The sequence below is a fragment of the Eriocheir sinensis genome, chromosome 27 (assembly GCF_024679095.1).
Source record: "Eriocheir sinensis breed Jianghai 21 chromosome 27, ASM2467909v1, whole genome shotgun sequence".
In the NCBI taxonomy this organism is placed as follows: Eukaryota; Metazoa; Arthropoda; class Malacostraca; order Decapoda; family Varunidae; genus Eriocheir; species Eriocheir sinensis.
Genome location: NC_066535.1, coordinates 8,926,944 through 8,941,180, shown reverse-complemented (window position 1 = coordinate 8,941,180; position 14,237 = coordinate 8,926,944). Strand labels below are relative to the sequence as shown.

At 40.0% G+C, this 14,237-nt stretch overlaps 1 protein-coding gene across 1 annotated transcript in view; it reads left to right on the top strand.

Moving 5' to 3' along the window:
- LOC127004085 (nucleoprotein TPR-like) overlaps positions 1-14,237 on the top strand; it is a 61,042-nt gene that overhangs the window by 23,467 nt on the left and 23,338 nt on the right. Inside the window, exons 15-23 of the mRNA XM_050871406.1 lie at positions 1,957-2,081; positions 3,632-3,855; positions 6,428-6,594; positions 6,863-7,082; positions 7,946-8,072; positions 9,978-10,090; positions 11,057-11,214; positions 13,552-13,718; positions 13,874-14,092. Of these exons, the coding sequence (XP_050727363.1) occupies positions 1,957-2,081; positions 3,632-3,855; positions 6,428-6,594; positions 6,863-7,082; positions 7,946-8,072; positions 9,978-10,090; positions 11,057-11,214; positions 13,552-13,718; positions 13,874-14,092 (1,520 nt within the window). The remainder of the gene's footprint in view (positions 1-1,956; positions 2,082-3,631; positions 3,856-6,427; positions 6,595-6,862; positions 7,083-7,945; positions 8,073-9,977; positions 10,091-11,056; positions 11,215-13,551; positions 13,719-13,873; positions 14,093-14,237) is intronic.

Here is a 14,237-nt window from a genome sequence, read left to right as displayed (position 1 = left end):
GTTGCTCCAGTTAAATAGAAGGAAGATGCAGTTGTGGGTGTGGCGTGCCTGTGGTTCCTCCGTGCCAGAATTTCTCATTGCCACCACTGCGTATGCACGGCCAACCCACCCATCTAGACTCCGACCACATAAACACGTGGATCGAGTAACAACAAAGACACACACACACACACACACACACACACACACACACACACACACACATACACACCAGACTCATCATGAACCATGGCAGATATTTCTGACAAACAGAAATGGCTTTGCCATTTTCTAGAGTGTGTTAGAACTTATTTGGTGAGTGGTTCATACAAACCAAATATACCCAGTGGCAAGAAGAGAGCAGTGTTAAAGACGACTGCTTTCTTCTTGCCAAGAGTTAGGTTTGATTCATGTAAATACGTTTTAACACACTCAAAGAAATGGTGAAGTTGTTTCTGTTTGTCAGAAACATCTGCCATGGTTTGTATGTGCGTGCGTATGTGTGTGTGTTTGTTGTTACTTGATCCATGTGTTTATGTGGTTGGAGTCCAGATGGGTGGGTTGGCCATGTACGTGCAGTGGTGACAATGAGATCTTCTGGCACGGAGGATTCACAGGCACGCCACACCCACAACCACTTCTTCCTTTTAACTGCAGCAAGTTCATAACTTGGGTAATAGCAGCACAAATTGCGACAGCCCTTACTTAAGCAGACAATGCCATGTCGATACATGGCAAGTGCTTTGTTTACGTTGTGGATGTGGATATAGGCAACCGACCTTGGCCGTGTGTGACACACACCCGTTAAAGTTGGAGTTGCCGGTTGCCCTAGCTACTGCCAACGCGGATCAGTTGCCCGAAGTGATCGGATGATCGGGGATCGGAACAGCAAAAAAGTGATAGGTGCCCACCACTGGTAAACAGTAATATAATGAATAGCAACCTTCTACTCCCTGAAAAGAAAGGGGTAGAATCAGTGTCTCCTAGTTCTAATATATACAGTTTAGAACTTGGCACCTTCCAGAAGATTTAGAGAGAAAGCTAAGAAACACACAAAGTGAATGGAGAGAGAAATGCTTGGCCTAATATGAAGAGACAGGAGTGAGCATAATGGAATAGAGAACAGACAATGATTGAAGCTTTCTTAATTGATTAAGAAGTCTTTTCAAGAGCAAGATGGAGCACACTAACATCAGACAGATAAGTACATAACATTGGGAATGGCCATTGTTTTGCAATGTTCACTGATGATAATGATAGTGACATTGGTCAGTTTTGTTTTTATTTTTTTGATTTAAGTTTCTCTTTTCTTCCCAAGTGACTTAACTGTCTGTCTGTGTCTCATGCCTTACCATCTCTAAAGGACTTCTTCCAGGTGTAAGGCTGTTGCAAAATGTTTCTCACAGTCAACCTTTGCAATTTTTTTTCCACCAGTAGGCTTTCTTGGGGCCTGACGGTCAACACCAGCCTGTTGTGGCACAGGCATGTGTTTATAGTGGCGCCATCTTGCTTGGCTCATACTGCCCCCCAGAGCTCATCTGTTAGCCTTTCTTTAGAAAGAGGCTATAGAGTCCAGGTTGGTAGGTGGCCTTCAGGACAGCATGTGGGTAGTCTTAGGCCACTCAGCGGTGACTGAAAAATCCCAGCTGTGGCGGTGGGCAGGACTTGAACCTGTGTCCTCCTGGACGTGGTGCTGGCATGCTAACCACTCAGGCACCGCCTCCCCTTACAGTCTAGTCATTCCTTTCAGCACCATCTTTCACTTATTACTCTGCTCTCTCCTTATAGCCCTACTCTTATTTAACAAGAAGTCAAAGATTAATGGTTCATTGAATTATTAGTTGCCAATCACAAGCCTCTTCTTTTCATTGCCACCCTTCACACACTACTCTACTTCTCTCCAGTGGTCCATCTCTTATTCCACAGGAAGTGAAAGATAGATGGATCATTGATTAACTTATGCTTTATACATTCCAGGCATCATTGGTCGACATGAAGGGACCATTGACACCCTGCGCAATGAATACCTCACCCTGCAGAAGAAACTCTCCCGTGCAGAAATTGCTGTGGATAATCTTAGGGAAGAGAAAACTTTGCTTAAGGTTGGTAAGGAAATGGTTCTGTAGAGTTCTTTTACATCCTTTTTGTATTTTTGTCACCTGAACTTGCTAGCTAGGAAAGCATGAGGATGTTTGGTATAGAAGCACCCACTGTTTGAATGGACGAGATACCATTTACAGGCAGCCTCACCCTCGGCAACCCAGGGATTAGTTATGTCAGTGCTACCTTGCCTGGTCCTACTTTACCCAATTAATTACAGCTTATGTGATAGGAAGTCAAGCATATTTGCACCAACTTATATATAAGCAAGGCAGTATGCCTTGCTTATATATAAGTTATATCACTGGCCAGCGCCACACGACCCTGCAGTTGCGGCGCCAAAACCAAACGCCCCAATCATCATCACCTCTCACTGACATGTAGGGGCCATTATTATTGATTCTGCCTAAACCTATCAACAATGGTGTTCCACAGGGCTATGTCCTATCACCCACTCTCTTCCTGTTATTCATCAATGATCTCCTTTCCATAACAAACTGTCCTATCCACTTATACGCTGACGACTCCCCTCTGCATTATTCAACTTCTTTCAACAGAAGACCCACTCAACAGGAATTGTGAAACTCTTGACTGGAGGCTGCAGAACATTTAACATCAGACCTTGGTATCATTTCCGATTGGGGTAAAATTAACCTTGTGTCCTTCAATGCCTCAAAAACCCAATTTCTCCACCTATCAACTCGACATAATCTTCCAAACACCTATCCCCTATTCTTCGGCAACACTCGGCTGTCACCTTCTTCAACACTGAATATCCTCGGTCTATCCTTAACTCAAAATCTCAATTGGAAACATCACATCTCTCTCACTAAATCAGCTTCCTCGAGGTTGGATGTTCTGTATCGTCTCCGCCAGTTCTTCACCTCCGCACAGATATGTTCCATATATAAAGATCTTGTCCGCCCTCGTATGGAGTATACATCTCGCGTGTGGAGGGGCTCCACTCACACAGCTCTCCTGGACAGAATGGAGTCTAAGACTCTTTGTCTCATCAGCTCTCCTCCTCTTACTGATAGTCTTCTACCTCTTCAATTCTGCTGCCATGTTGCCTCTCTTTCTATTTTCTATTTATATTTTCATGCTGACTGCTCTTCTGAACTTGCTAACTGCATGCCTCCCCCCTCCTGTCCAAACTCCTTATGCAAGAGTTAACCAGCATCTTCACTCATCCTTATCAGCACTACCCAGTTGCCTTCGAAATCCATTTATTTATTGTTAATTCTATTTTATCATGTGCCCCATCAAGAGTAAATCTTACCATATATATTTTTACAAGTAGCCCTCTTCAGTATCTGCAGATTGGTGACCAAGGAAGAAGGAAATTTTTAAGCTTTTCTGAGTACAAAAACAAAGATCATTAGAATTAAAGATACCCATACACATTCACTCACCTTTTCGAAATATTTTATCCATCTGTACTCTATTAATCTTAACATACAGTTTTCCATTTATCCTTTTCAGCAAGAAGTTAGACTTTTTGTTTGTATTTTATTAATGTAATAATAATGTAGTAATGAAATTTTTTTCATAGGAGGCAGAGGCCAGACTTCTTGCTGAGAGAGAATCCTTGTCTCATGGACAAACTTCTCAGGCTATGCTTTTAGCCAATTTGGAAGCAATCAAGATAAACTTGGAGCGCAAGGACTCTGAAGGAAAGATGAGATCTGAAAATCGTATTGCAGAATTGACTGAACAAGTCACTCGTCTAAAAGCAAAATTGGAATCCAATTCAGATCTTAAAGCTGCACAAGAGAAGTAAGTAATGATGAATAACACTCGCATGATTGTCTGATGATGTTCTTGATTTCTTTAGGAGATTCCTGCATAATTTGTAGCAGTGACGGACAAGGCCCTCGAATCCCAGTCTGTCCTTTTTCAGTTACAATATGATGCGTTCAATCCTTCTTGCAAAGACACACACACACATACATATATATCGATCATTTTATGTTTCAAACTTATTGAGCCTGTATAGTAGGGCTGTGGATATTGTACAAGAGAGAGAAGACTGGGTTGATTGCATCTGTCAATCATTAAAAACAGCTTTTGATGGAGTGCCACACAAGAGGCTCCTTTGAAAACTGGAGTTCTGAAGGGAAAACCAGGGGAAGATGCATAGGTGTAAGGAGAGCTATTTGATAGAAAGACAGGGGATTTCAGAAAAGGCAGGGTGTCTACATATAGGATTGCAGTAAGAGGAGTAAGTAAGGTTAAGTTTTGGCACCAGTCATTTTTTGGTGTACATCAAAGGCATACCAGATAAGTTAACAAGCTATGCAAATCTGTTTGCATATGATGCAAAACTCATGAAGCCAGTAAAAGACATTTTCTGAAGATGACACTGCAGAAAAGGTTTTTTTTTTTTTTTTTTTTTTTTTCCACAAATTGTAGTATGACTTATAGATACATTGAATTGAACAGGTTAGAAAGGAAAAATCTTAAAATTTAATGCAAGTAATGTGAATAAGAGTTAGCCGATATGCAAAATTTGTACACCTTACAAAAAATATCAAAAAAAAAAAAAAAGGGTAGTTTTTTGTTTGAATGTTTTCCTGGTGATGTAGCTGAAAATATTTTCTTCTCAGCAATGTATCTATTATTGTATTTTGATCAGTAATAACGCAGTTAAAGAAATACAGAAAAGTAAGCATTAGTTTTTCTGTTTTGGTGTGCTCACCTGAACTTTGTACATAACAATGTTTTCCTGAATTGTGTTTAGCATGTTTCAGGTAATTGTTGTGTGGATGTAGATAGGGAAGATTTGCTGGTAAAGGATAGTGGAAGGACAAGGGAACATGAACACAAATTAAGAGAAGCAAGATGCAGAATGGCTGTAAATTAGTGTTGCTTCCCCAATAAAATCATTGGTCTTTTGAATAATTTTGAAGTAGAGATAATTTGAGCAGATTTGGGTATATAACAGTATGAGCTAGCTCCAATCCTGTACACTACAACCATATAGATGTACATATACATATGTGTGGCATAAAGGTTATTTTTTAATGTATTTTTACATTAGTTACCACTAAATGCACACCCCTCTCCTTGCTGAGTCTTTTACCTCTTAAATTTCACTGCAGTGTTGCCTCTCTATCTTCTATCAATATTTTCATACTGACTTTTTCTGAACTTGTTTATTTCATCAGCAAAGGGAAAGAAGTGGGTACTGAATTCAATACTGTGTGCTGATGACAGTGTTCATTGCAGAAAATGAAAGTGACTTACAAAATTTGGTCAGTGTTTTTGATAGTGTCTGTAAAAGGAGAAAGCTAAAAGCAAATGTCACCAAAAGTAAAGTGATGGTTTGTGAGCAAAGTAGAAGTGAGGTTGTAGGTTTTGTATGCCCAAATAGAGTGGGAATTGAATGTGAAAAAAAATGCAAGATATTTTTGAATGGTGAAGAAATGGAGGAGGTCAATGAGTTTAAGTACCTTGGATCAGTTATGTGTAGGCATGGTGGTATGGAGGGAGAGATAAGAGAAAGGGCATTGCAAGGAAGAAGGGTGGTAGGGTCTTTGGGATGAATCAAGAGTGGCAGAAGTGTGAGCATGGAGGTAAAGAGGGAATTGAGAAGTACAATAATAGTACCAACCCTCACATATGTAAGTGAAACGTGGGCCTGGAATGAAAGTCAGAGGTCTAGAGTGCAGGCAGTGGAAATTAGTTATTTGAGGAGTGCTTGTGGTGTAAGTAGAATGGATGGAATGAGTAATGAAAGTGTGTACGAGCATTTTGGATTGTGTCACGGGGGTGAAGGGAAGAAGTGTGGAGTGGTGAAAGAAGTGAAGTGACAGACTTTTAAGTGGTTTGGCCACATGGAGCGAATGGAGAGTAAGATGACCTGAAGGGTGTGTGAGTGAGAAAGAGGGAGGGAATGCTAGAGGATGACCTCCAGTGAAATGGAGGGATAGGGTGCAGGAGTACGTTGGGGAGAGGGGGTAAAGATCTTTGAGAAACTTTGAGCAGGTAAGGAGGGTGTCTTTATAGAGAAAGTTGGAAACTCTTCTGCCCTGGCCATCCCCTGGTGGGAGCTCCTAGGAGCAGGCGTCAATGAAATGATGATGATGATGAGTATCTAGACACCTCTTTTAATGCTTCTAACTCTTGGAATTCTTTTACTATACACTATTCGCTGAAGCATTGCCAGCAGGCTTTTTCTTTCCTCTTTATTCTACCCTTGAGCTACCTCCTTTTCTGAAAAAAAAAAAAAAAAATATATATATATATATATATATATATATATATATATATATATATATATATATATATATATATATATATATATATATATTTACTGTGAAAGACAATTGGATTATTTCTTCTCCAGGGTGACTGAGTTGGAGGCTCGCATCAAGTCCATGACAGAGGAGCGTGCTTCCACAACTAAGCAACTTATGGAAGTCAAAACTGAGTTGGTATCAACCAAGAATAAAATGAATGAGCTCCAGGAGAGAGCCAAAGTCTCCCAATCATTGCTAGGACCAAGACCCAGAGGTGTGTTCTTTAAGTTCAAACCTGTAATTAGAAGCATCAGAAGGTTCCTTGGTGAATTGTTTACTAGCTGTCCATCATGGTGCACAAGGGTTCTCTTTAGTTGCCTATTCATCATTCTTCGTATATATAACAGGCAAAATGAGCACTGTGCAGTTTTCATGAAATAATTTATTTTTTCATGTAAATACCAATTGCTTTGCTGAATATGAATAGTCAAACATACCATAAGATGATTTTTCATGAGCAAATAAATTATAACTTATTTCAGGCACAAGCCCCGGAGCATTAGGGCCAATGCGTCCACCTGGACCCTCACCACAAGTCCGAGATTTAGAGGTTCAGTTGGCAGAGGAAAAGGCTAAAGTGTCAGCCCTACAGTCTGCTCTGGACCAGTCGAAGCGCTCGCTGATTGAGTTAATGGATCTTGGCAAGAAGCATGAGAAGCAACTAGCTGACTCAACTGAGGCTTGTAAGACAGCCAATGAGGAGTAAGTCTTCAGTGTTAGTAATGTCATTGTAGATATCTTGGCCAGATTTCATACTTTCATACTTATCATCATTGTTTGTAGACAGCTATTAAAGAGCAAGTACTTTAAGTTTAGTTTCTTAGGCTTCTTGGCCAAATTTCATGCATGCCATCTTGCGTTGGTAGAAGACAAGTGAATTGCTAGTATTAAGAGTGTTTGCGTTGTAACTGTAGATTTGTTTGCTATATTTAATGCATGCTTTACTTGTTGGTAGACAGGAAATGAGGAGTAAGTAATAAATGTTTTGGTGATGTTACTGTAGACTTTTCAGCTAGCTTTCATATATGGCACCTTTGTTAGTCTTTGGACCCCATGGCTATCATGCAGTGTACATCTCACTATTTAATGCACCCAACACAAAACTTTACATAGGCTAGGTATATGACAGTATATCCTTGGACAGCAGATTGTCAATGCCCAGTTAGAATAGGTTCTCAAATACATGAAAGGGATTGACCATAAGTATTGCCAGAGAGTATGCAGTTCTCTCTTCGTGGTTGCTGTCAAGGGAACACGATGAAAAGGTGTGCATGAAGTTGGAGATGTGATTTTTTTGTGATTTATAGTTAGGTTAGGTGCAGGCTTTGTAAATACATAATACAGATAACTAATAGCAAGTTGGGCTTTAGATGACCCTAGTTTGTCAGATAGTTGAGATCATTTTTACAATGCCTTGAATTCTATTAGTGATCTTAGGGTGTGGTACTTAGCATTTGCCTCTTATGGATCATTTTTACTATGCCTTGAATTCTATTTGGGATCTTAGGGTGTGGTATTCAAGATTTGCATCTTGAAGACTTCTAATGTTCATGTGGTCTATTCAGGTACAACAAACTGAAAAAAGAATCTGAAGAGACAGAGGAGAAACTGAACAAAACTGAAACACAGCTGAAGGAAGCCATAGAGGAAGGTGAAACACTGAAGAGTCTCCTGAATTCTAAGTTGGCCAAGGTAACAGATTTTACATCAAGTTGAGGCATTCACTAAGGTGCTGTATATTCCTTTTTTTCATGGAGTAAAGGAGACAGGCCAATGCTAAACAAAGGAAAAAAGTAACACATTAAGCTTCTACTTTGAAATATAATTAAAGTTTAACTCTCCTTGCATGGGGTATATATTTTTGTGCATTTGGCAGTGACATACACCCAACTCCTACTCTCACACAGTGCACTGCTACCATCAGTACTTTAGTCACTAAGAATGTCAAATGTATGACTGATGCTTTCTGGTCTCATATTGTGTTACTGTTTTTAGCCCACTAGATATGGGTGGAAAGCACACTTATGCAAACACTATTCAGGCTCTCATAGAGCTACATAAAGCAGGTCTTAGTAACAAGGAAATTTGTACTCAGAATGGCTTGAAGCTACCCACTTCCCAAGAACCCACACAAAAAATTCAGACCTGCTGGGAGGAAATGCTTACCATTCCCGCAAAAGCCATTGGGGAGACTGCGTTAAGTATCTGAGATTTTAAGGAAGCTTCTCAGAGGCAGTTGAAAGCTAATCCTTGCCTTACAGAATGAAAACTTAAGGAAGGATATACTTATTAATTTGCTGGTGTCTCCCTTCATGTAGTCCAGGATACTCCATGCTCTGACCTTGGGTACTGCAGTTACAATGCAGAGGAAAAAAAATTGAGTGATTCACAGATTAAAAAAAGGATCCAATTTGCAAAGAGATATCAAGATTGGATTGTGGTCTAATGAAAGTATTTTATGGGTAGTACAACATCTAACAAAGTGTTCAGGCACCCAGGGTCTGTTCCCAGTGACCCAGCTACACTAAAAACACAAAATACCCTCAGAAGTTAATGGTATGGGAATGTCTTACTTCCACAGTCTTGGTAATCTTGTAATATTCCCCCAAAACACTAGTCACTAAATAAGTGTATTTAGAACTGTTAATGTAATATCTTGAGCCATTATTTTCCAGCAGCTCAATCTGCTAAAATTGTAAAAGAATGGCTAGCTAACTGTGAAATTTGACTCATCAAAATCTGGCGTAATGTCACCAGATATTTTTTAAGTAGAGAACTTATGGGGAGTAATGAAGGCCAAGCTATTAGGCTGTGACACCTCCACACACTCCAAGCTGGAATTAGAGCTTTGCAATTGTTGGGCAAAATTAAAGCTTGAATTCTTCATTTGGCTGATAGTGTTCCAAAACATCTCAAAGAGGTGCTCAAGCAAAAAAGAAATACAATGAAATATCAAGTTCTACATGAAGCTCAAATTTATATAGAATTTTTTGTGGTCTGATAGAAAACTTTTTTTTTCCCCCCCCCCCCCCAAACACCTGTAGCACCGGTAGGATTTCTTGAGGGGCCTGGTGGTCGGCCCGAGCCCGTCTTGGTGCAGGCAGATGTTTATAGTGGCACCATCTTCCCTGAAATCTATTTCCATGGCAGCTTTACCCACAGACTGTATAGGTAGTAGTAATGAAGGGCAAGTTATGATGCTTTCACACCTCTGCTCCCTCCGAATGGAAGCAGAGCTGCACAATTGTTAGGCAAATTTCAAGTTTGAAAGACTTCACTATTTGGCTGGTAGTGTACCAGAATATCTCAAGAGGAGCTGTAGAAAGAAAGAAATGTGATTAAATACCGAGTTCAATGTGGAGTTAAAATATGTAAAGTTTTAGTGATCTGATAGAAAACACCCTCCCAGAACTTGTTGGCAGGGTACATTTTCATGCAGACTAGATAATGAAAAGATATCAAATATCAGGATAATTTTTTTTTTTTTTTTTTTTTTTTCTTTTTTTTTTTTTTTTTAAGAATTTGGGGACCCATACATACAAAGGGAGCCCCAAGCAGTTGTATGCCCTGTTTTTACATAAAACTTCCCCTTTTCAGACTGAGGATGAGTTGCAGACATGCCAGAAACAACTCACTGAAGCCAATGAAACTCTGCAGAAGGCCAAGGAAGATGAAACTGCTGCCAAGAAAGAAGCTCAAGAGCAAATTAGGTAAGATATGTTTTTGAGATTTATTTAGATTTATCACATAATTTCTTTTTATGTCACTGAGACAGGAATTAAGAATATATCCTGTATTCCGCTGCATGTCATAGAGGTGGCTGTAACAAACATGTCTCCCATGATGCAAGAGATTCAGGTTAAGAGTAAGCTCCCTTCAATTATTTTTGCTTAGAACACTAATTAGAATGGTCAGCATGGTTTCTAGTGATTTAACCAAGCGCACATATTGACTCAGCTTTGTCTTTTGGCAAAAATATATTCAGAATAATTGTTGGTATTTGGTAACTCAGAAACAATCCTGTATATGAGATCAAATTGTTTTTGCAGAGGCCAGGCCCCACTTGCAAAGATGGGATGGGATCAGACAGGCATGGGCAGTCAGTGTCTGTAAAGACACTGACATAAACAGACTGCCAAAAAGCAGTGTCTGTTTCTGTGTTGATTACATCCCATCTTTGTGGACAAGGCTTGACCTCTATAAACACAAATTGGTCTTATATACAGGATGGGAGAATAAACAGCTGGGTGAGTTGGACACTGACTGCCCTGGCCAGGGTTGAACTCAGGCCCTTGTAGCTAGGCATGCTAATCACTACACCAGACACATGGCATTATTTACTTACTTACTTTATGTATTTTCTTATGGTTTATTGTATATTATGAATCATGCTAAATAATAATGGTAAAGACAAGCTCCTAAGTTATTAACCCTTCCTGCAGAGGGGAAGGTCACAGACTACTGACAAAGTAAGAAGATTGAAGCATTCCAGCAAAAGTATATGAAAAGAAAAGGGGAAATTCCTGTTGTGGGTTTCCCTTACCCAAAGTTTAAAGGGATAGAGTATCAGTGAAAATTTCCCATTGATATATTTAGCAATTTACATATGATTTTATTAAAATTTCCAATTTATATGATTTATAGATTTACAATTTATATATCTTCTTGTCTTTTAGGATTGCAGGTGAAGTTCAAGACAAGTATGAGAGGGAGGTGATTCTACATGCTGCAGACCTCAAGGCCCTGGCCACCTTGAAGGAAAGACAGGCAGAGTATAATACTGAGCTTCAAGAAGCTCTTTCAGCCAAGGCAAAGGCAGAGGAGGCTGTCAGAGGTAAGGGGGAATTAATATTTTACTCACCTTCATTATCATTATTGTCATCATTATCAAGATTATCTTTCAGTCAAGTCAAAGGTTGAGTAGGTTGTCAGGTAAGAGGGAACTAATATTTCACCTACCTTCATTATCACTATAATTATCAAGAGACTCTTTCAGTCAAAACAAATGCAGAGTGAAGAGGGAACTGATATTGAATCATCATTATTCTTGTCATCATATTAATTAACCCTTCCGCACCGGGACGTACACATGTACGTCTTTTTTGCTTCAGTAAACCATACCGGGACGTACGGGTGTACATCTTTTTTATTAGCGCTGAAATGAAAGCGGTTTGGAGGCACTGGGTGGTGTTTATGGACTGGCTTTGTGTGTTGGGGATGGCTGAAGCTCTGCCCACAATCCCGGGACCCAATCAGAGTCCCAGATGCCCATGATGCGGGGTAACGTCACGGCATTGAAGCCCACTCACAGCGCTTCACCCCTCAGTTTGCCTCAGGCATCCATACAAGCAGGATTACAGTGTTTTTGTGCTCCCTACCCCTAGCCATACTTGATTCATTTACGTGACTGACTTTATCGCATGTTACGGCGTCATGTCGAGTGATGAGCTTTTTGAGTCAGGGTCAGAGTACCTGCCAGGTAGCTCTGATGAGGAACAGAGTGACAAAAGTTATGCGAGTGGTGATAGTGACGTTCAAGACGACAGTGATGGTGAGTTATTGGATGACACTGAACCTATTGTTGACCAAGGGTGGCGGTTCATGCCCGACCCATTCGCTGTTGCGTAAAACGCCAGGGGGGGAGGGTGAATGTGGCCGGGTGGAGAGCGATATGGGGTAGTGGAGCGCTGGAAAGCAGAGCAGTGCCAAAGGGGTTAAGAGGTTTTTAAGGCAAAGGTTGAGTAAGCTGTCAAAGGTTAAAGAGAACTAAGATTATACCTACTCATAATCATTTTCATTGCCATCACAAGCATTTTAGTTTACTCTTTCATGGGTACACCTTGCCAAGGGATCAAACAGGCACCTCAGGTGAGTAGCAGGGCAGTGTAACCACACCACCATCAATGGAGTCAAAGGTTAGCCAGCTAACAGCTACGTGTGCAACCTAAGACTGGCGTCCTGTCCCTCACCATGAACATTTACGACTTGGGTAAACATCCACCCCCCCACCATACACACAAGGAAACTTAAAAGGATTCAAGGGATTGCAACTAAGATGGCACTAGTACTATCAGATCTGTCATACGAGACTAGATTGGGGGAACTGGGCCTACCAACACCTGAAGAAAAAAGAGAAAGAGGAGACATGATAGAATTGTACAGGAATACAAGTGGAATGGACGTGTTGGATAGAAATGGTTTAATCGAGATGGAAGGAAGGAGACAACTAAGAGGGCACAGTAAAAAATTGAGAAAGGTGACTTGTTTTAAAGACATAAAGAAGTACAGTTTTCCATACAGGAAATGACTGTTGAATCAGGCAGTGTCCATATAATGAAGGAAAAGTTGGACAAGTATAGGTTGGGAGACAAGACTGCCCTAGCTTGAGCTCAGGCCCTGTATACTGCAAATAGGTGAATACACTTGTAGGCAGTGGGAAAGCTTTTCATCTTTAAAATTACTGCTCCTCTTCTCACCTGAGAGGCATGGTTCAATCCCTTGGCATAGTACACCAATTTGTTTTTTCATTGCTATTACTGTTTCTCTAATGAGTGTTTTAGATTAGCTTTATAGTTTTTATGTTAAAGGAGATGCAAGGTATCTTGACATTATATTATACTTCTTTTACAATAATAGGTAGAAAATTGGTATTTATTGAAGAAAGTTTTACTTTGTTACAACTTAACCTTATCCAGTGATCTTTTGATTAAGAATTTCCCCCACCATGCACCAGCATAAGCCTTGTTATCTATCACTGGTTGTCTCTGTGTTATAGGTTTTATATGTAGAAAGTCAAGAACTGTTGCCCCAACATCTGTATTTCATCTGACTCACTGTCCATGGGACAGCTAAATTCTATTGAATGCTTCAATAGGCAACAGGACCTTTGTTTTTGAAGAAAGTTATAATCTTGAGAGGAGTTTTGTGATAGACAATTTCAGAGTTTAGTTTGTCACAGTTGTTTACCTTATTAATGTTTGATGGATGTAGATTATGGTATATACTTCCAATTATTTGACCTTTTATTGTCAAGTGCTAATGAATTATTCATAAGAATTGGCACTTAGGAAATATAAGTGACATTATTATTATTGTTATTATTATTAATACTTTCCTACAATTTATGTGCTGTTGTGATAATTTCCTGTCAAACTAATAAGAATAATTACAGAAACGCGTCTTGGCTTTGAGGAACGAGAAACGCAGCTGCGCAAAGAAAACAAGGACCTGATGACTCGCTGCCATGAACTGGAAGAACAAAACAAGTCACTCCTAGACCAGTTCACACAGCTGTCTGACAAAATGGCAGCAATTCAAAGTAAATTCTCTTCCTCTGAGGTATGTTGGCTGAGCTGTCATTTATCCTTTGTAAGTGTTTTTTTTTTTTTTAGTAATTTTGGGTGAATAGTCATGATTTGTTTATATATATTTTTCATTCATCCAAGTGATTAGTAATTAGATGAACAAGAGTGGTAATGACATTTTTGTTGTAGGGAGAAGGTCAGAACGTATCATTCACCGAAGATGAAGCGCGCTCTTCAGATCAACTTCGAGAGATCATTAAGTACCTGCGTCGCGAGCGTGACGTGACTGTTGGAAAGTTTGAGGTGGCTCAGGCAGAAAACCAAAGGCTGGAGGCTCAGAGGACTTGCCTCAGGACCCAGTTGGAGCAGATCACCAAGGAGTTGGCTAATGAGAGGGAGAAGAACCAGGTAAGAATAACCTTACTTCCCAAATATGAACTTTAGGCCTAGTGTTCTATTCTTATTAATAATATCAAGGGTTCACAACACTAATGTTCGTATGCTGAAGAGTCTGTACTCTGCTCCAGGCCAACACTGGAGACCAGAGCTGCTA